The sequence below is a fragment of the Pyrus communis genome, chromosome 1 (genome assembly GCF_963583255.1).
Source record: "Pyrus communis chromosome 1, drPyrComm1.1, whole genome shotgun sequence".
Lineage (NCBI taxonomy): Eukaryota > Viridiplantae > Streptophyta > Magnoliopsida > Rosales > Rosaceae > Pyrus > Pyrus communis.
Window position 1 is genome coordinate 43,006,289 of NC_084803.1, and position 20,303 is coordinate 43,026,591.

General features: G+C 36.4%; 3 protein-coding genes and 1 pseudogene across 3 annotated transcripts; 2 read left to right on the forward strand and 2 right to left on the reverse strand.

Moving 5' to 3' along the window:
* The first annotated feature begins 1,716 nt into the window (after positions 1-1,716).
* Positions 1,717-5,040, forward strand: LOC137713650 (probable polygalacturonase). The gene is made up of 5 exons (XM_068452977.1): positions 1,717-2,592; positions 2,739-2,859; positions 3,230-3,404; positions 3,545-3,615; positions 3,914-5,040. Exons 1-5 carry the CDS (start codon positions 2,143-2,145, stop codon positions 4,546-4,548), a joined length of 1,452 nt encoding a protein of 483 aa, XP_068309078.1. The 5' UTR covers positions 1,717-2,142; the 3' UTR covers positions 4,549-5,040.
* A 46-nt stretch (positions 5,041-5,086) lies between these two features.
* LOC137713659 (photosystem I reaction center subunit N, chloroplastic-like) lies at positions 5,087-6,176 on the reverse strand. The gene is made up of 3 exons (XM_068452989.1): positions 5,758-6,176; positions 5,511-5,636; positions 5,087-5,340 (listed from the first exon to the last, which is right to left on the reverse strand). Exons 1-3 carry the CDS (start codon positions 6,049-6,051, stop codon positions 5,251-5,253), a joined length of 510 nt encoding a protein of 169 aa, XP_068309090.1. The 5' UTR covers positions 6,052-6,176; the 3' UTR covers positions 5,087-5,250.
* A 1,525-nt stretch (positions 6,177-7,701) lies between these two features.
* On the forward strand, positions 7,702-8,316 carry LOC137728307 (uncharacterized). Its single transcript, XM_068467131.1, has one exon. It carries the CDS (start codon positions 7,702-7,704, stop codon positions 8,314-8,316), a length of 615 nt encoding a protein of 204 aa, XP_068323232.1.
* Positions 8,317-11,172: 2,856 nt separating this feature from the next.
* On the reverse strand, positions 11,173-15,552 carry LOC137713668 (beta-glucosidase 24-like; annotated as a pseudogene).
* Positions 15,553-20,303: the final 4,751 nt, after the last annotated feature.

Here is a 20,303-nt window from a genome sequence, read left to right on the forward strand (position 1 = left end):
TTAGATTTGGGGTTGACTGCTGCAATATTTTTGCCATGTTAAATTAGTATGGCAAAAGTATTACTAAACGTGGATTTGTTTTCGTTTCGGTGTTTGTTGGCGTACATACTACGCCAATACATTAAACATACGAACGGTGGTTGCTAGGAAGCAGCAACCCAATACATTAAACATAGGAACAGTGGTTGCTCGGAAGCAGCGCTGGGGAAGGGGGATTCAATAAAGAATATTGGAACAAACAATGATTTTATTTTGTCACTAGAATTTTGTTTCTTGCGTTTTCGGAAATAAAGAAAAGAAAAGGGATGGATGTCAATTTGAAAACCAGCTAGTGACCCTCCTAGAGACAAGAGACTCCCGTGAAGAGCGGCTTCTTTGCTTCTTCCCACTTGCCTCTATTCATACCACCCAAATCTACCAAACTCGTCTACTCCCCCCAAACGAATAGGATCCTCTTCGGATCCTTTGTGAGAATCCGGATGATCAATCAATTGTTTCTATTTACCGTATATCGTGCAGTTAAAAATTTAAACTTTTTATTTAAAATTCAATATAAATAGTATTTAACGAAAACTGACCCCACAGTATATAATGAACAGATACGATTGATTGATCCTCAAATCATCACAAAAAGGATCATGAGAGAATCCTCGTCCCTCTCAAAAGATTTCTCACTACAGAACTAATCGAAATATACCATCATCTTGGCATCCATAGCCTCAGAGAGGGAGGAAATCGCCGCCGAAATGGCAGAGATCGACGATTCCAAAGTAGCAATCCGAGCATCCATGGTCGAGAATCGGATTGTACCTTAGAGCATAAAGGGACGGAAACCCATGATCAAATTGGATGATACCAATGGTACCACAAGATTCTACTTTAGAGCATCTCCAATGGAGTTCCTATATAGAGACAACCATCGTATAAAATGAGTATAAAAAAATACATGGACAAAATGAATCTTCAATGGATCGGAAAGTGAGTCCCTAAAGTATATGGACTCGCCGGATCCTTGGTGTATGTACCCAAATTTAGGGACTCTATAGGAAGTGAAATAGTGAATCCAATATGACAATTTAAGTAGAAAAGTAGGCGTGGATTCTAGTCTCATTGCTTTGTCTTTTTTTTTTTTTTTTAATGGAGGGTCCAGATTGATTTTTGCTTTTCAAATTTTTTTACCATTAAAAAATCAACGGTTCTAATTAAATAACCGTTTCAATTTAGGTTACTCTCTCATGTTGTTCTTTCATCATTCCTATAAGCATCAAATTATCCAACCAAAACTTACCACAACTTAATCTCCTATTCTCAGTTTACTTGTACTCAATTCACTCATTCCGTTTTTGTGAAAGAAAAAAAAATTGGTACCGGAATTTGATTTTTACTTTTGGTTAAAATGTTCACAAAAATATTTTAGTAGAACGTAATGTTAAATTAATTCAAAAAATGTTAACATAAACAAAAAATATGCACCTAATCACATTATCACATAAAATTGTACAAAGTTCAAATTTAGGTATTCTGTTATAATAAGACTCCTGTTGAAAACAATATTCCTTTAGGAACAATAAGATTCTATTTCAATCTCTAAATAAATACTCAAAAATAGTGGTAGAAGTCTCGAACCAATTGTGCAGATGAGCTCCCAATTGTTTTCGTAAAATAATGTTTAATTGAAAATGACCATTGGCACACAAAGGCCACAAATGGCTGAATGTAACCACCCCAAACAAATATCCTTAATTACCAGCGACAGAAACATTGATAAACTAATAAATTTTCTGATTGTGACTATGCTAATCACAAACACATAACATGGACGGCTAATATCAATTGATCTATAGGGTCCTCACAGAAAGGATTTTCATCCGCCTCGCTCGACTCCCACCTCCCACACCGAACAAAGCGGATCCAGTTTGTCTCCTACTTTCCGAATCCAACCCTACACGACAAACACAACACGCTAATACAAACAGTATGCGCAGTACGCCCCTTCCCCTCTCTTACCCAACCCCCTCCCTCTCCCTCCTGCGCACCTCACTGTTCCATCGCCGCCATATTCTCCGCCACCAAAAACACACGTTTGAAAATCCGACAAAATCTGCCTGACTTTTTATTTATTTATTTTTTTCAAGTAAGTTGATGGATTCAGATAAACCCAGCAGCTTATTTCTGGGTAAGGCGATGAAGCCCACGTGGACATCTCTGCTTTTCGTACTCACCATCATGGTTGTCCTTTCCTACCAAAATTTCTCGACGAGGTCGAGGCTTCCGACATGGGTCGGGTCGATTTGGCCAACTGGAGGATCCGAAACCCGATCGGATGCCCCGGCCAGCAGCTGTGCCGGGTTCTTCGGGGATGTGCCGAAGCGGAAGGTGGTGATGTCCATCGAAGCTTTCGGTGGCGTTGGCGACGGAACCACCTCCAACACGGAAGCGTTTAGGAGGGCGATACTCCACATGCAGGCTTTCCGTAATACCGGTGGGTCCCAGTTGAATGTCCCCAAGGGAAGATGGCTGACGGGGAGTTTTAACCTCACCAGTAATTTCACGCTTTTTCTTGAACACGGCGCTGTAATTCTTGGCTCCCAGGTAAACTAGTCTCTGTTTTTGCTTTGTTTGTATAACTAATTTATCCTGCGGAATATTTGAAGGGGTATTTTCATTGGGCGGTTATTCATTTCCATTTGGTGAGGACGAATACAATAACGGTTGATTTGTGTCATTTTTATTCGTAGGATCCAAAGCAATGGCCTGTAATTGAGCCATTGCCTTCTTATGGAAGAGGGAGAGAGAGGTTAGGAGGAAGACATATAAGCCTTGTTCATGGGGATGGTCTCACAAATGTTGTCATTACAGGTACCGAAAAAACCCTTCATTTATTTTCTTATTCATTTGAGTTGGCCAAGTAGTTGTACCAGTCTTTAATTTAAAAGTTAATAGATTATTAATTTTGGTGGACATAAAAGCTTTCCATCAAGGAGGTATTAAGCTTAAACAAGGTGGTGGGTCGACTTACTGATGAGTTTCTTGATAGCAACTAACTCACGTTTTATGAATTGTTTTTTGGATCCTGATGTTTGTATGCAATGAATTAGTTTAGTTCAATTTGTTTGTTGCCATCACTATCAGGTTTCCAAAATTTCTGTCCTCTCTTTGCTACATAATTTTTTTTTGTAATTATATTTTCCGGAGGGTGCTTTGTGAATGATTATTTGGGTCCTTTCAGGTCATAACGGGACGGTTGACGGTCAGGGAAAAATGTGGTGGGAACTATGGTGGAACAGAACATTGGAGCACACCAGAGGTCACCTCCTTGAAATAAAAAACTCTCGCAACATTCTCATCTCTAACCTCACCTTCCGCAATTCTCCTTTTTGGACCATCCATCCTGTTTACTGCAGGTCTACATCCCCTGCCCTTTTCCTCTTCGTTCTTGTTTTTTTCTACTTGTTTCTATTCAAGTTAATGCTAATCTGTAGTTGATTGGAAATCCAAAACGATAAGATTATGTTATAAGCTCATTATTATGTGTTTGTTTCAGTAACGTTGTTATCAAGGACATGACAATCTTGGCCCCCCTTAACGCTCCTAATACTGATGGTATAGACCCAGGTATGCTCCTCTTCTTTCAATTTAACGTAACATCTATGTATCCAAATTATTTATAAAATTTAACATTGAGAAAAGTATGTTTCCTTTTTTATGCATATAAGTTGTGCATGATGTTTATAAGTCATGTATGTTCTTGTTCTTCCAATTTAGCACGACATGATTCATCTAAAGTCTAAACTAATCAAAGAAGTTGGCTTTGCCACCATGTAACAGGAAAGATAAACAAAAACCTAATTCAAGAAGTTAATGTAAAGAAGCATGTCTCTTTAGAAAATTTAACTTGTATTTTGTGTTTCAGATTCCAGTACTAATGTGTGCATTGAAGACTGTTACATAGAGAGTGGCGACGATCTTGTAGCAGTGAAAAGTGGGTGGGATCACTATGGAATCAAAATAGCTCGTCCAAGCTCAAACATAATAATTAGAAGAGTTAATGGCACCACTCCAACTTGCTCTGGAGTGGGAATAGGTAGTGAGATGTCTGGTGGGATTTCAAATATCACCATTGAGGATTTGCATGTTTGGGATTCCGCAGCTGGGGTGCGGATTAAATCTGATAAGGGTAGAGGGGGTTACATAGCGAATGTTAGTATAAGTAACTTAATGATGGAAAGGGTGAAGATACCCATAAGGTTTAGTAGAGGGGCGAATGATCACCCGGATAAAGGATGGGATCCCAAAGCTGTTCCCCATGTAAAGGGGATTTTTATTAGTAATGTGCTGAGTTTGAATTCAACAAAAGCCCCAGAATTGAAGGGCATTGAGGGGGCATCATTTGAAAGGATATGCTTTAAGAATGTCACAGTACTTGGTCTGGCTCCATCTGCAGCGTGGCGTTGTGAATTTGTTTCGGGTTTTGCAGATGGGGTATTTCCAGTGCCATGTCCTCAGATGGAGGATATGGACTCGTTTGGCTCTTGTATGCAGCGGTGAGTTTCTTTGGATGGCTTTTGGGTACATTTTTGAAGATACAAGGTCTAAGTTTGGAGGGTGAAGTCGAATTACTCTGCAGAAGTTGGGTCTGCTTTTGGAAATGAATGCGAAGCACATTGCGGAGATGGGCATAATCAGCTCGGGCATTTTGTAAGTGAGATGTCTAGCTGCTGGTGTTCAATTTGCACATAGAGATGCAGTTTTCTTGTGTATTGGATCCGTTGTGCACAAGCTAGATGGGTGATCACCAGACTTTACTGACTGTTTCGTTGCCGTGGTCTTTAATTATTAACCTCGAGAATGATTATTTATTTGTAACTGTTGCCCGCGGTGGTGCTACACATACATACTCAGAAAGTACAGATGATAGCGATGGTGAAAACCGGAGATAAAGCTGAACTTGATAGAAATGATACAGGGGTAATGTAACATTGTTTTGTGAACTTCATATTCATTTCGTTTATGATTGATTTATGTTAAGAATTTACAAGATATGTGAGTGTATATCCAGTTCATCTATCTTTCAAGATACCAGGTATTCCACCAAAGATGAAGGATCGTCGAAGCTTTTCAATTAACAAGAAACTAATCTAGATAGATACATACAATATTGCATATTTGATGCGTACATTGTATGGTTTAAGGTGGAGAGAAAATAAATAGATTTGGACGGATGGTTGGTTGTCCCCTTTGTCTGGGTGATCACCATTTCCAGAAAACATTGGAACCACACTTGTACTTGTCCTTGCCTTCGCACTCTAAACTCAGATCATCAGAGAGAAATGGTACTTTCTGCATCCATGCATACAGGCGTACATACACACACCAAGTTTAATTAATTAACCAAATTCACTAAACATTGGTGAAACCGAAGAATTTCAGCTCGCTAAATCGATTAAATAAAATAAAACTAATTGTAATTAAACTGTATTTAAGCAAGTTAATAGTGAGTTTGAAGATACCTTTTGCTTGGCGAGATCTTGGCAGCCAGTGAAGTTCTCTGGGAACTTGCATGATCCAAATTGAACAGTGAATGCTCTTGCAAAGTTTGCACCGCTCGTTGCCAGCCTCTTCTTGTCATTCAGTTCCTATAAATATAGATACAACAATATAATTGATATACATAATCAAATATATTATACATACATATACACGCACACATGTATCTATATATGTCTGTTTACAGAGGATGTAGCTAGTTGTAGTTACCTTGTTGGCTTTGCTTTTTTCGAGGTAATCATCAATGACACCGGCATTGGCAGCGGAGTTGGACGAAACAGCGGTGAAAGCAACGGCCGCCAGGGAGAGCAGCGCGGCCCTTCTTCCAGCAGCTGCTTGACTATTTTGTGTGCTAGGCTGTTGGGTCCTGATTGCTACTACTTTGGTCTGAGCTGCTGATTCAACTGAAGGCATGCAAGTCGTCTTTGCTTTTGCAAGTTCAGATATTCTGGGGCCGGAGACGGCATAGTTGCATGCCAACACACTAGAGTTCATCGCTGCCATTTGTTCCTCTCCTAGTTTCCTCTATAGTTTTTGAGGAGAAGAATGTAATCCGGATGTATGATAAGGAGTGATTGTGGTGGGATCGTGGCGGATAAGGTGAGATTGCGTTGCTCACATCCTATTGGCAAGCTTTGCACTTTCATGCGTCTGCTACTAGTTTGGGTCATTATTTGGACTTGGTTTGTGTGGTGGCTTTGTGTTCTGGACCCACTTTAATTCTACATTTTTTGTGTGTGCGAAGTTGACAACATTATATACATTATTATTGGAAGATATGCGTTGAACCGTATAATGTGTTTCACATAATAATTTCGTGTTAAACTCAACGTCCACAAGATTCGAAACTTAAAACCTCTTCCTTAAAATAAGATTGGAAATTAGAAAATCACATCTTATTCTTGGTGTCAGTACGCTTCTCCTCCTAACAATACAGTGAGCAAGAAAGGAACTAAACATGTTTTTGGTGACGGAGACATAACCCTAACACAATATCCACAAATTTGGAATACTAGGTAAGTACTTTGTCATAAAGAAATTCACTATAACTCTAATGTAAAACTCCCTAATGTCGAAGGAGTTAACATTTGAAATCTAACTTAAGATTCGTAAAGTAATTTTTTGTAATTTTATTAGGTGTTGTTGTAGTTGGAGTGATTTTATTGAATACTATCAGACATTTAGTGTCATTATGGACCTTAAAAATTACACAAGACTAACGTGGCTTGCAAGCCGTAAATCTAAAACCTAACTATTTTCTTTAGAAATCTGGTGTGAATGCAGACGCGCCAATACGCGGCCGAATGGACAAGCATATACTTTGTTCTATATATTCCTCTCGACCAGATCACTCTACCCCTATGGAAACCTTTATCAGACAGTTACCCCACGGTCGAGCCATCGACCCGAATAATGAAGATACCTCTTTCATGGATCAAATCTGGGACAACGTGCTGAAGATGCGTGCGTCGATAAAGAACTTCCGGAAAAGTTTACGATTCAAGGAGCGGGCAAGACTGTCCAGACTACAGGATCATAGGAAAAATATCAAAGATACTCACCAATTTCGAAAACCCGCCCATCCAGGCACCACCAAGAATGGCTGGCCAAGGTCTAAGCATGCTGACCTGAGAAATTGCTCCAAAAGCACGCCGTGGGAAGCCATAGAGAACCCAAGGTCTACTCCAAATCCAATGCTCGGGAAGAAAACTTTTTCACAGGGTCAACCGCACAGCACTTTCAACCATTCTATTTCAACTATATATCCTTTAGTGCTTTCGTCAAAGATCACCACACACAAATGAGTCATAAAACATGCCTTATCGCACGTTAAAATGCGGTCAAGTGCTTAATATATAGGCAGGCAGTGTCAAGTAGGCGATATTCTTTTACATGAGAGACAGAACGACTTTACATTTTTTTTTTTGAGAAGTATGTCTTTAATGTAAATGAATTTTGCCCACCTATAGAGTATGACTAAAATGTCCAAAAATCTATATCGTTAATTTTCTTTCTTAAAAGGAGAAACAACCCAAAGTTATTTCACCTTCAATCGGCAGTGTAAACCCAAGCAAACAAGAAAATAACAACATGCACGTCAAAACATGAAAATAAATCAAACCCTTAGAAACGCAATGGACAGAACGTAATGCAATGTTGTGGAATGGAAAGGCTTTGGAGCCTTCGGAAATGCACTGTAAAGTGCAGACTTGGCTACATGAATTCCATAAATGGCATGGGCCGAGGAAGAACACCAACGTGGTCACTAGGCAGCCATGGAAGCCCCCAGAAAATGGGTGGATTAAAAGTAATTTTGATGCGGCATGGGATGAACAGTTAGAGATTGGAGGAGTGAGGGTAGTGATATGGAACCACAAAGGGGAATTCATGGCTGCAGTAGCAATGAGAGTTGAGGGAATTGGTTCTCCATTGTTGGCGGAGATTATGGCAGCAAGGGAAGCAGTGATTTTTTCTCAACACCAGCAGACTACAGACGTGGAAGTTGAAGGGGATGCTCTGATGGTGACCACGACACTTCAACATGAGGGCCTAAAGGATTCATCTCCTTTTGGGCACATTATTGCAAATACTAGACAGATTTTAAGTGGTTTTTCTCAGTGCAAGGTTACATTTGGCCAATGCTCGACGAACAAGATGGCACACAGGTTGGCTAGATTGGGTTTAGCCCTTGATAATCCGGTAGTTTGGTTCAAGGAACCTTTTGATGTAATAATAGACCTTTTAATTGAGGATAGTAATCGTATGTAATCTCTAGTGATGCGGGACGCTCTTTTTCCCTTTGTCTGGATTGAAATTTCCGACAAGATTTTTATCGAGACCCACTGTATGCATCTCATCCTATTTGTACGTATTAATTTTCTATCAATGAATATCGTAACTTCACCTAAAAAGCCATTTTTCCGTTTCTCAGAAAATTGAAATTTCAGACAGTATTGCACAAACACACAAACCTACATAAGTTTAACCATAAAGCAAGCATATGCCTAACAAAATTACCCAAATGAAAGATCGTACGTTTTACAACTTTTGGGGGCGCGTGGCTAGATCATGGTGCAGGTGGAGTGTGCTGGAGCCCAGTCCTTCAAAATAAATATACGAAATTGGACGTCAAATTATAAACAAAGAAGAGCAAAAAAATTGTGTAGTCAATTACACTTACACAGGACACACTAAAACTAAGATTACTCATCTATACTTTCAAATAATTTATAGCATTCTCGAGTATTGAATGCTCCGTCATGTAGAGCTTTTAAATTTAATCCAATGATTGTAAAAAATAATCTAAAGAATTTAAGTGACAGATTATTCAGTATTCTTTAACTTTAGGGAGTGTTCTTAACTTTAGGGTTTAGGGTAACCCCGACCCTATACTTTTTCTCAGTTTTATTTTAAGACCACACGTGTTAAGAGACACAAAACTCTTAAAATACGCAATAAAAATTGATAGCCATCAAATTAAACTTTTAGAAAATGAAAGAAAAAAGTCAAATTATTACCAGTCATAGAATTGTAATCAAAACATAAATCAGCAGCAATTTGATCTGAAAAAGACCTGAAAATTTTACAACAAACAAATTTAACCAAATGTTTCAAATTGTAAGATATAAGATTAATAACAACTTTATAAACTACGGATCTTAAGCATGTCTAATGGAGTAGGTAAATGAGTAGCTAAATTTCTTTTGATAAGCCATACAGGCAAAATCTAGAGTAGTCAATTGAGTAAGCAAACTTTGCCTACTCCTTTAGAGTAGACAACATTGGAGAGATGTTTTTGTGTAGCAGGAATTCGTCGAGTACATCAAATGTCGTGATTGCATTGAAGAAGAAAATTCTAACAATTTATGTTATGAAACTTGATGTACCTGAACGTGTTTCGGTACACTAAAAAATTTCTTGCAACATTGCCTACTTTTACATGTGTAGGCAAAACTAGAACTCAAATACATATTTATAATAAAGTATTCTGTGTGAGGGGAAGATGCAAAAAAAGATATAAGTAAATATCAAATGTGAAAGACAATAATAAAATAAAACTTTGCCTATTTAGTTTGCTTATCCTATAGGACTGACATATTATTTTATGAGGCAATTTAGTAAGCAACTTGCCATATCAATTACTATGGTAAATTTTTACCAATTACATTTGCTTACACCATTAAAAATGATTATGGGGCATCGGATACCTGGAAGGTTCAAACCCGAACCAGATGTTGTGGGGGGTTGTGGACTTGGTGAGGGAGCCATTGGTGGACAAGCAGTGAAATCGTCTGTGCCTGAAAAATAAAAACACAAAACAGTAAGAAAAAAAACACCCAAACTCTAGAAACTTGACCTCAGAATCAGCTTTTGCACCACCAAATTCAAGAAAGAAAAAAAAGTTGAGAGATTTAGTAAATTCAAGAAAATTAAAAATAATAAATAATTACAATCAAATATTACCTTGGTGGTGGGGGTTCAACGGAGAAAAGATGGTTGTGGGGTTTAGCTAGGAAGAGGAGGTCGTGTCTGGTGGTGGTGATCAGTGGCATTAGATGAAGTGTTGCATACAGAGATTGTGTGAGCTTGTTTACCTACCCTATATACAAGGTTCTAAAAGATGCTAGGTGCTAGTCGGGTGACAGGTGCTTAGGCGAACTAGGCGGATTTAAGTAAATCTGTTATATTTTATATAAATAAGTGTCTGTTTATACTTAAAAATATATATAATTATATCATAAATTACAAAATAGAATGACATATATATTATGAAGTAATGAAACATATTGAAAACATGGGGAACAAGCATATAATGTGTTCATTTAAGTATTAAAAAAGTCTCTAACAATTTATTATAAAAAAATGCAAAATGAAAGTTATCTATTGGTTGTCTAAGTGAGTTGCAACCTAGGCGGGTGTCTAGGTGGGTTTGGGCGGGCTAGGTGGGTGCCTAGGAGGTCTAGGCGCCCTTTCTAAATTTTTCAAATGCCTAGGCATTAATCGGAGCGCTGTCCAACCGCCTAGTGCCTAAATGGCGCTAGACGGAGATTTTTAGAACAGTGCTTACATATCTATAAACTAGTGTGTGCATGTGTGTGTGTATATATATGTATGTATTTTTTTTACATGAAATATAATAGGCAACAAGTTGTGCAAGTTCTTGCGTATTATATTTACAAGAGTAATCAATTCATCCTATTAAAAACTAGACAAACTTTTCCCTTTCGTATCATCTTATGAAGAGTAACTTCCACAAGTCGTTTCTTATAGGTACATTGTCGACAACTATTATAAAACAGAATTAAAAAGAGAAACAAACGTATTATAACTAGATAGAAGAAAAAAAAAGTGAGATGAGGGAGAAACTAGGAGAATAGAGATTGTACTATTTCCTTGGGGAAAAATCCCTATTTGTGCTAATTACATGAGTACGGTAAAAGGTATTAACCTTAAATACTCATCAGACAAGTACATCTATAATCAACAAATGATCATATATCCCTAATCAATAACTTGATTAAGGCGATCCGTATTTACCACAAAGGGGGCATTTTTCATGTGTAGAAAACTTATTTATTATTATAGGAGCGACAACATACATGAAACTCATTATCCACGTAGCAATTAAAGAATGCCGCCATTTGAGGATTTAGGTTTTGAACCTAGTGTTTGGTGCTGCCCTTTGAGGGTTTGGTGTTGCCCTTTGAAGAATTATGTTTAGAAGCCGAGTGGGAATTACCTTTAAGAAGATTCTTCCACCAGTGAGCTGAGAGTTTGTAATGTCTTTTGAGTCCGTTTTTGTAATCCACATAGATGATACCGAATCTCACAGTGTAACCGTTAGTCCATTCAAAGTTGTCAAGCAATGACCACGCAAAGAACCCTTTCACATTAGCGCCGTTCCTGCTCAATCAAATGTTAGATAAAATCATGTTCGTGAAATTATGGGTCAAGAAATGAGAACAAATCAAATCTTTACTTAATTTTGTCAAGCAATCACTTACTTAATGGCTTCTTGAACGTAATAAAGATGCGCATCGTAATATTTAATTCTTTCTTTGTCAATGAGAGCTTCCTCAAGTGATAATTTGGGATCATTTGCCTCGTCAACTCCTACAAAAAAAAAAAATGTGATGTTTATTTAGTTTCATGTGGAAATATAAATGGCAATACGTGTATATATGTATATATGATTTGACATAACTACCGTAACTACCATTTTCTGTGATGTAAATAATTGGATTTTTATACTTCATCTTTGTGTAAGTTAACAGTTCTTGAAGTCCTTGTGGATAAATATAAAGCCAATTTGAAGCAGCCTGCAACCAACCATATGAAATTATGTGAGCTACAACATGATAGGTAAGAGGGTTTATAAATTTAATATATATTATTTTCATTTTTTTGAAAAGGGATGTAACTGGTGGCAAACTATGGTTATCCACTCATTAGGCCTGGAGGAGGCTAACTGGAACTTACAAATTACCCATAATCACGATTAAGCAGATTCACAACTTACGAAGTATCGAACATAGGACTTCCCTTTTTTTTTCTCCTTTAAGGGAGCTACTGTTCACATTTTTCTATTCTGCTATTTGTTGTGGTTGTTTAAGTTTAATATATGAATTAATCGTATATATAGTAGACCTACCATTGGACCGATGGGGACTCCATTGCGGTTGTCTGCCACAATAATATTCATTTGTCAAAGTCTTGTTAGTGTGCTTTAATTCAAAAAATTATCGGAAGCTAATTAAAATTTTAATAAATTAATTACTCACTTAATGATTCGACGTTGGCGTCGGTTGACTGGCTTGGCTGCTTTACAGACTTATTGGCAGTAACATCTTTTGCATAAGACGATGAGTAGTAATTCAATCCAACAAAGTCATATGAACCTTTTAGCATTTTGGATTGCTCTTTGGTGAAGTTGGGCAATCGATTTCCAACTAGGCGTTGCATACTCTTTGGATACCGACCCCATGTCACCGGATCCATAAACCTATATTTAAATAAAGAATTTTAAACATATATTAAGCAAGTATTAAAAAATGTGAATTGTAAATCAAGTTATCTAATTAGTTTAACTGCTTTAGTAATCTAATTATTTAGAAGAGCGTAAGTACCATCCATACGAAAAATCAAGTGCTCTAAGTGCAGCTTCTTTATCTTCCGTTGAATTAGAAAATGGAACGGACCAACCTGAGTTAAGCGTTATTCCGATCACGCCCTTTTGTGTAGCCTGTGCATGCATGCATATTCAATATTAACATTTGATTATATGGATATATGTATGTGTGTGTGTGTGTGTATAAGCGGCCACCCCAAGTCAAGAAGGCTCCCCGCTTTGCGAGAGTTGGAAGAAAACCGCTTATCATGCACAACCTTACTCTTGCTTTGCAAAGAGACTGATTTCACGACTTGAACTCATGACCCTTTTGGTCATAAAGATGCAACCTTTTAGTTGCATCAAGGCTCACACTCGTATATGTTTATAGAGATATATATATATATATATATATATATATATATATATATATATCTATATATATATGTAACTTACTTGATACTTGTCTCTGTACACATTTACAGCAGCTGCATGAGCTAGAAGTTGGTGATGTGCCGACAAATATGGCTCCGTCGCCGAATTCCCACCCTCTTTGCATTTTGTATGGTTAGAGCATCGGCCTGGAGCAAATGCTCCAACTGTATAACCTTGGACGCTATAAGTTTGAGGCTCATTTAACGTGATCCAGTGCTTAATTTTGTCACCAAACTCTTTAAAGCAGAGATCTGCAAAGTCCCTAAAATCGCTCCTATATGAAATAAAATGTTTGGTTAAATTTTGAACTCTTAATTAATTGAGCATTTCACGAGTTTATAAGTGCTGAGGAAGTTCTTTCACTTACACACTGTTAGGGCTTAAGAAGCCAAGGTACTGATCCTCCAATGTCTGGGGAAAATCCCAATGAAAAAGTGTCACGAAGGGCTTTATACCTGCAATATTTAAAAGTTAATACAATACAGAAATAAAAATGATCAGTAATTAGTAATTTCTTATTCTTTGTGGGTCAAATTAGTCTCAAAAGGGTCATGGGCATAACCATTGGCTTGAAGCTCATTGAGGAGATTTTTGTAATAATTTAGTCCTTCCTTGTTCACTCCCCCACTTATCGTTCCATCTGATAAAAAAGTTTCGGGGAGAAAGAAAAACAATGTAGTACATTAGAAGAACAAAAATACAACAACAATCAAGTTTTATCTCACTAAATAAGATCAGTTGTATCATGTATGAATTCTAAAACATCATTGTGCTTGATTTTACATCAAGTCTTCCGCTTTTGCGGTCATATTTATATTATATAATTAATTAAAACAATAGTCAATTTATTACATTATATTAATTGTCTTACTAGGTAACAAGCGAGACCATGAGATTGAAAATCTGTAAAAATCCCAACCCATATCCTTGAGAATCCCAACATCTTCCTGTAACATGTCGAAAGAACCTTGTTATTTTTCTTGTACTCAAATTCTTATAATTAGTCTTCACTGCTACATTCTTCAAAAAGAATTAAAGGTAAAAAAAGTGTGACTTATACCTTATAGCGATGATATGAATCAACAGCCACATCTCCATTGCTGCGATCTGTTATCTTATCTGAATTATTTTATTTGTACATAAAATATGTAAGCACCTTATAAACTGATTGGAAGCAAACCTATTTGATGAAAACAATTTAGATTTTTAGCGTTTAAATCTAATTTGCTCGGTAAAACATTTAAATAAAAACAAAAAACCTAATTGCAAAATACACTCTTGAAACTTGGATCAGTCACTTTACAAATGAGTTTTTATTACAAATGGTCCCTAAGATGATCAAACTCATCATTTTGGTCTCTCGCTTTCAAAATCAATTAATATTATCCCTGACATTCGCTATCCCACATCAATTTGATCATTCCGTTAAGATTTCGTCAACTCTTCTGTTAATTTGTATGTGGAACCCACAATCCAATGAAATGGTGACACGTGGATTACACAAAATAAGGGGTTTTGTTGCAAATGGTCCTTGCCAATGATCCAACTCCTCATTTTGGTCCTTGATTTTCAAAAATCAATAAATTTGGTCCTTGATTTTTAAATCTTAAAAAAAATAGTTTCTTGTAGGTAATCCACATAGCGCCATATGATTGGATTAGTGAGACAAAAAATATTGAAGAAAGTTTAACGGAAGGATTAAATTGACGTTCGGTATTGAAAGTAGAGATCAAATTTATCGATTTTTAAAACTCAAGGACCAAAATGAGGAGTTGGATCAATGTCAGGGACCATTTGCGATAAAAATTCTTATGTTGTGTAATCCATGTGTCACTAATTCATTAGATTTGTGGGTCCCACTTACAAACTAACAGAATATCAGGAACGACATTGATTTTAACAGAATGACGAAATTGATGTGTAGTAGTGAATGTCAGGAACGACATTGATTGATTTTGAAAGTGAGAGACCAAAATGATGATTTAAAAAAATTCGCATAAAACTTTAGATTAACTTGATATTTGGTAGAAAATATGCAAGTTGTCTTTGATTTCCGCTATGTTAATGTTGTATGGAAGAAGAGGAGTATGAAAAGTAAAATAATTCACATACCTGGGTATTTGTGAGTGAATGTATCCCAAATACATGGTCCTCTACCCCCTTCCTTTGCAGCACCTTCAAACTAATAGAATTCCCGAACACACAACAAATTAAACCCAGCATTCTAGTGAGAATTAATTAACCTTGAAAGAAAAAAAAAATTATATATATAGAGGTGCGTTACGTACCTGGTAAGCCGCTCCGGCAGACCCGAATATGAAATCGGGGGGAAAACTGCTCCGGTTGACGATGTGATGAGCGTCGCATGAAGCATAGTCTTTAGGATGATTTTGCTTGGCAGATTTACTAGTTGTGACTGTACAGCCAAGAACAAGCAGGAGGATGAAACCTAACTTAATCATGATGTTTTGATGCTGATTTTTAATTTTGTTAAAATTTGAATTCTAGGGTTAGTTATTGGCCCTTTATATATACACATAATATTTCTAGCGGAAAAAATCATGATAGGACTGAAAGACTAAATTTGGATATGTATTGTCCGTCTTTTTTGGTCTAAAGAAAGATCTTATTAAACTCCAATAGAAACAAATATTATCTGTCAAGCCAGTTTTAGGATTATATTTATCATCATCGATCACCCTTCCGTTCCATGTTTAATCCGTATATATATTTGACTCCAATAAGAAGCGGTCAATCCATGCATACGGAAAGATTTGTTTTCCAGTTGACGATGTTCAACCTTCTGTTTTAGACTCAATAGAATAACGGATATGATTTGACGAACTGCTAAGGAAACCTAACAAATTAAAGATTAAAAACATTTTCACATTGGATAAAACAGGATAATTGTAAGTATTTGATTTTTCTGGCGACATGTCTTTTTTATTTTTTGTCTTGCTTTGATAAAGATGTCTAGCTTTTGAAATTTTAAGATTATTCATGGTTATTTTGACATGCAATTAAACATCTTCCTACAGCCTTGCAATTATATTTAATATACCTTTTAATTCCTGAATAATATATCAAAAATCCTAAAATCTGATATATAAATTTGTAGAATTCAATTTTAATAAAAAGTCTTTCAAATTACACATGAAAAGTGATATATGCTCTTCCTTACAGGCTTACACCAATGCGTTGAAGAATTTTCTATTGTACCATCATTGAAATTTCTGTCCTATCATGACAGAAATTTCACTCTACTTTTCCTTCTATATTTACTAGTGATTTAGCAGTTTTTCAATGATTATTTAGATATGTGCACTCAAATTCAATCATGTTTACAATTATTAATAGAAGAAACTATCCATCTATTTGTTTGGAGGCCTTTCTATTTGTTGTTGGTAACGTGTACTTTATATTTCTTGCTATTATTTGGTAAGTTCATATTTCTTTTTGTATGTATTATTTGGTAAACCCTAAACCCTACTTGTACAAGAACATTATGCCAATAAATTATTATATACCTTCCTTGAAAGGTCCAGAATCATGTGATAGTTCCATCACAAGCTCAACCTGCATGTAGCAAGTACTTTTTATGAAACGAAAATGAAACGAAAAATATAATTTAAAAAACACTAAGGGATAAATTACTAGAACGATTCTAAAGCACAAATAAATTGGAGTAACAAAATAACAAATAATTCGTCCGAAACAAGAATCAATTTAGGATGCCATTGGCACCTAAATACAGAAATTATAAGTGCAATCATCTGAGTTGATTCACGCCCTACAAAGTTCTCTATGGCCTTCCTGAAACCGTCATCAATCAGATAATGGCAGCTAGCTGTAAGTTGTTACGGGCAGATTGCCTGTGATATCATAAAAACCATAATAAAAGAAATTTTTATGTATGTTGTAGACCTATTAGATTAGGAATGTGTTTGTATAAATCCTAGTGTATCTAGGGATATGTTGGAATATTCTCTAGGGTTAGATATTATCCTCTCAGAGTTGTAATCCTATTAGAGTAAGGAATTAACCTTCTCTACTACTATAAATAAAGACACAATTGGGTGGAATAGAACATACCTCCCAATTACACATATCTCTCTTCTCTCTATGTGCCGCACCCCCTATCATTCTCACAATGGGGTGAAATAGAACACACCTCACAATTACACATATCTCTCTTCTCTCTATCTGCCGTGCACCCTATCACTCTCACAATGTGGTGGAATAGAACACACCTCACAATTGTTCAGTAAATTATGTCTACAACACATTATCAGCACGCTCTTGACGTTGTGCTAACAAGAGTTTGATCTTCAATCAAGGGAGTATTACGTCTTAATCATTTTTTTTTATGATTAATTTATTATTTTATTGAATTGATCTACATGCTATTAATTCAATTTAATTTTTCTGTGTTGAACGTGATACAATGCATTGGATATGCAATTCCAGCTTTCTGAGAAGGATCTTCTACAAATTGAAAGGCTTTTGTTGTTTTCTACCAATTATGTACGCTTAAAATAAAGGAAGAAATTTGAAACGACCATGAAGCATGAAAACATTCCCCATGATGCATAAACCCCCTACATTTATATTTTCCTTCCGATATATATATTGTATATGTTTCATATATTTGTCAATATATATATACACACACACACACGTTTCATGCATTACGCAATTTTTGTTATGTGGAATATGTGAGTCAAAGAATCGAAAGAAATTAGAAGCAATTAGGGTTTTTCAAACCCGATAAATTTCGAACAAGAATTTAAAATTTATGGGAAATTTTCGGCGGAGCCACGGCCTAGGGTTTTGAATGTTGCTGGGCCCGCAACCCTATAAAGTAGTATACCAGCATTTGTTTGCTGGCCTCTCTCATGGTCCAGCTTGCGCCAGACCAAGCCAGCAGGTGCTGGGCTTGTCGGTGCACTCGGCCCAAATTAGCCAGCCAGTATTTACTTGCTGGGCTTGCATTGCATCAACCAGAAGCCAGGGAAAGCTGGTCTTCCTTCACGCTAATGCCCAAATCCAGCAAGCCTATCACTGATCGGCTTTGCCCTCCTTCCCTGGCCCAATGACTTACCTTCTTGTTGGGCTGTTGTGCAGCCATATAATGGAGCCCAAAGGCCTGCAGCTTGCTGTAGGGCGGTGACCCATTGCAGTCAGCAATTACATGTTGGGCTGCGTACCTTTTTTGACTGGATGCCGTATTTTGGCGTCCTCTACTTCTTAATCATACCCAAATATTTTTGCGATATTTTTGGTTAACACTAATTAAGCTATAATTCACTTGTCACTTGGTCCGTCGCCAATTGAATCTAATAAGACCTGCAAGTCATTATTTTGCTTCCACATTCGACCTTGTATGTCCCCGATCTATTGAATTAATTAAAAGTGACCAATAATCTATTAATATGACAAGAAATCCAAAATTATTGGTCTGAAACTCACTTTTGGACATTAATGATTCAATATTTTAATTCTCTTCTTTGAACAATTGACATCCATTCGTAGTCCCGAAGCGCTCACACTTGAGTTCCTGAAGAAACTCAAATCCACTACACTTAAATCAGTATATTGTATTATGTGTTCTTATAGAAACCTATCTTTTATGTATGTCTACTCTTTGGTGCAATAAGTAAAAACTTGTATAAATCTAAATTCAGATGTGGTTTCCCATCAAGGAATAATTAAAGGATAGACAAGACACTTCCAGCGTTGGTTGGAGCTAGGGGACAGGCCACCAAACAAGCCTGAGAGCCCCGCCTATTGACTCTAGCATGTGGGAGCTCAAGGGACAAGGCAGGCCCGAGCACTAGGGCTGTCATGAATTGCCAGCTCGCGAGCTTGAAGGCTATCTGACTCAAGGTTGACGTCAGCCAGACGTCAACCCTTTTTTTTATATTTTTCTGTCAGACGCGTGCACTGCACCCGTGCGTAGGGGCGCGTCACCCAACATGTTTTCAACGAATGGGGCTCGCGGCGCAGTTTCAAATTTTTACCGTTGGGAAGCCACGTGGCTTCCCATGGTCCATTGGATCTCAACGGCAAGAAAATGTGGACTGTCAGATTTGTAACGGTAAAAAAAATAAAAAAAAATCTTATTTAATATCAACCGTTGGATCTGAGGTCAACGGTTGATATTATTCTCCTTTATAAATAAAAAAAATAGTTTTAAAATTCATAAATGTTACCGTTGTGCCATGTGGCATAATCTGGAGTGTTGGAATTCAATTTTTTTTTAAATCTAACGGCAGAGATTAATTAGTTGAATAAAAAAAAATTAAAAATTTGTAAAAAATGAATAAAAATCCAAATTTTTTTTTTTTTTAAATATTGTTTTTACTTTTCTATAAATATCTTCTCATTATCATACCTTACACCACAATTTCATATTTTCTCAACTACCTTCAACCACATTTCTATCTTTCTCTCAAAGTTTCAATCCAATTTTTTTTCAACAAAATGACTACTGATGCAGGTACGAATTGGACGCTTCTTGAAGATATTGCGTTGTGTACTAGCTAGGTTGAAGTTACTCATAATTCATTTACGGGTAATGAGATGCAGTTACGAGAAATGTGGAGTCTTATTCATATCAATTATCTTGAGAAAATGGGTGGGAAAAGAACCAACGAATCGATGTCCAGTCGTTGGAAATTACTTAGCCAATCGTTTAGTATGTGGAGAGACGCCTTAGCACAAGCCAGTACTAATATTCGAAGTAGGGAAAATTACGCGGATCAGATAACAATATATTATTTATTTGTTTGTACTATACCCAAATTTACATTATAATTATTTTTTTGTATTATTTATTTGTTACATACTTTCATTATAATTATTTGTTTGTATTATTTATTTGTCCTACTTTCATTATAATTATTTGTTTGTATTATTTATTAATTACCTACTTTCCTTATAATTTTTTGTTTGTATTATTTATTTATTACCTAATTTCATTATAATTATTTCTTATCCTACATTGTGTAGCAACTTCAAACACAAGCTTGGTATGGTATCAAAACCAAAACAAAAAATAAATCATTCAACCGGTGGGAATGTTGGAATATTGTTAAAGATTGTCCTAAATTCAAAGTTGTGCATATCGGTCCAGAAGTTTTCATGAACAACACCCCTCTACACTCTACACCTGATCATGGCTCGCATGTTCATAAAGATGAAGTAGAAGAAG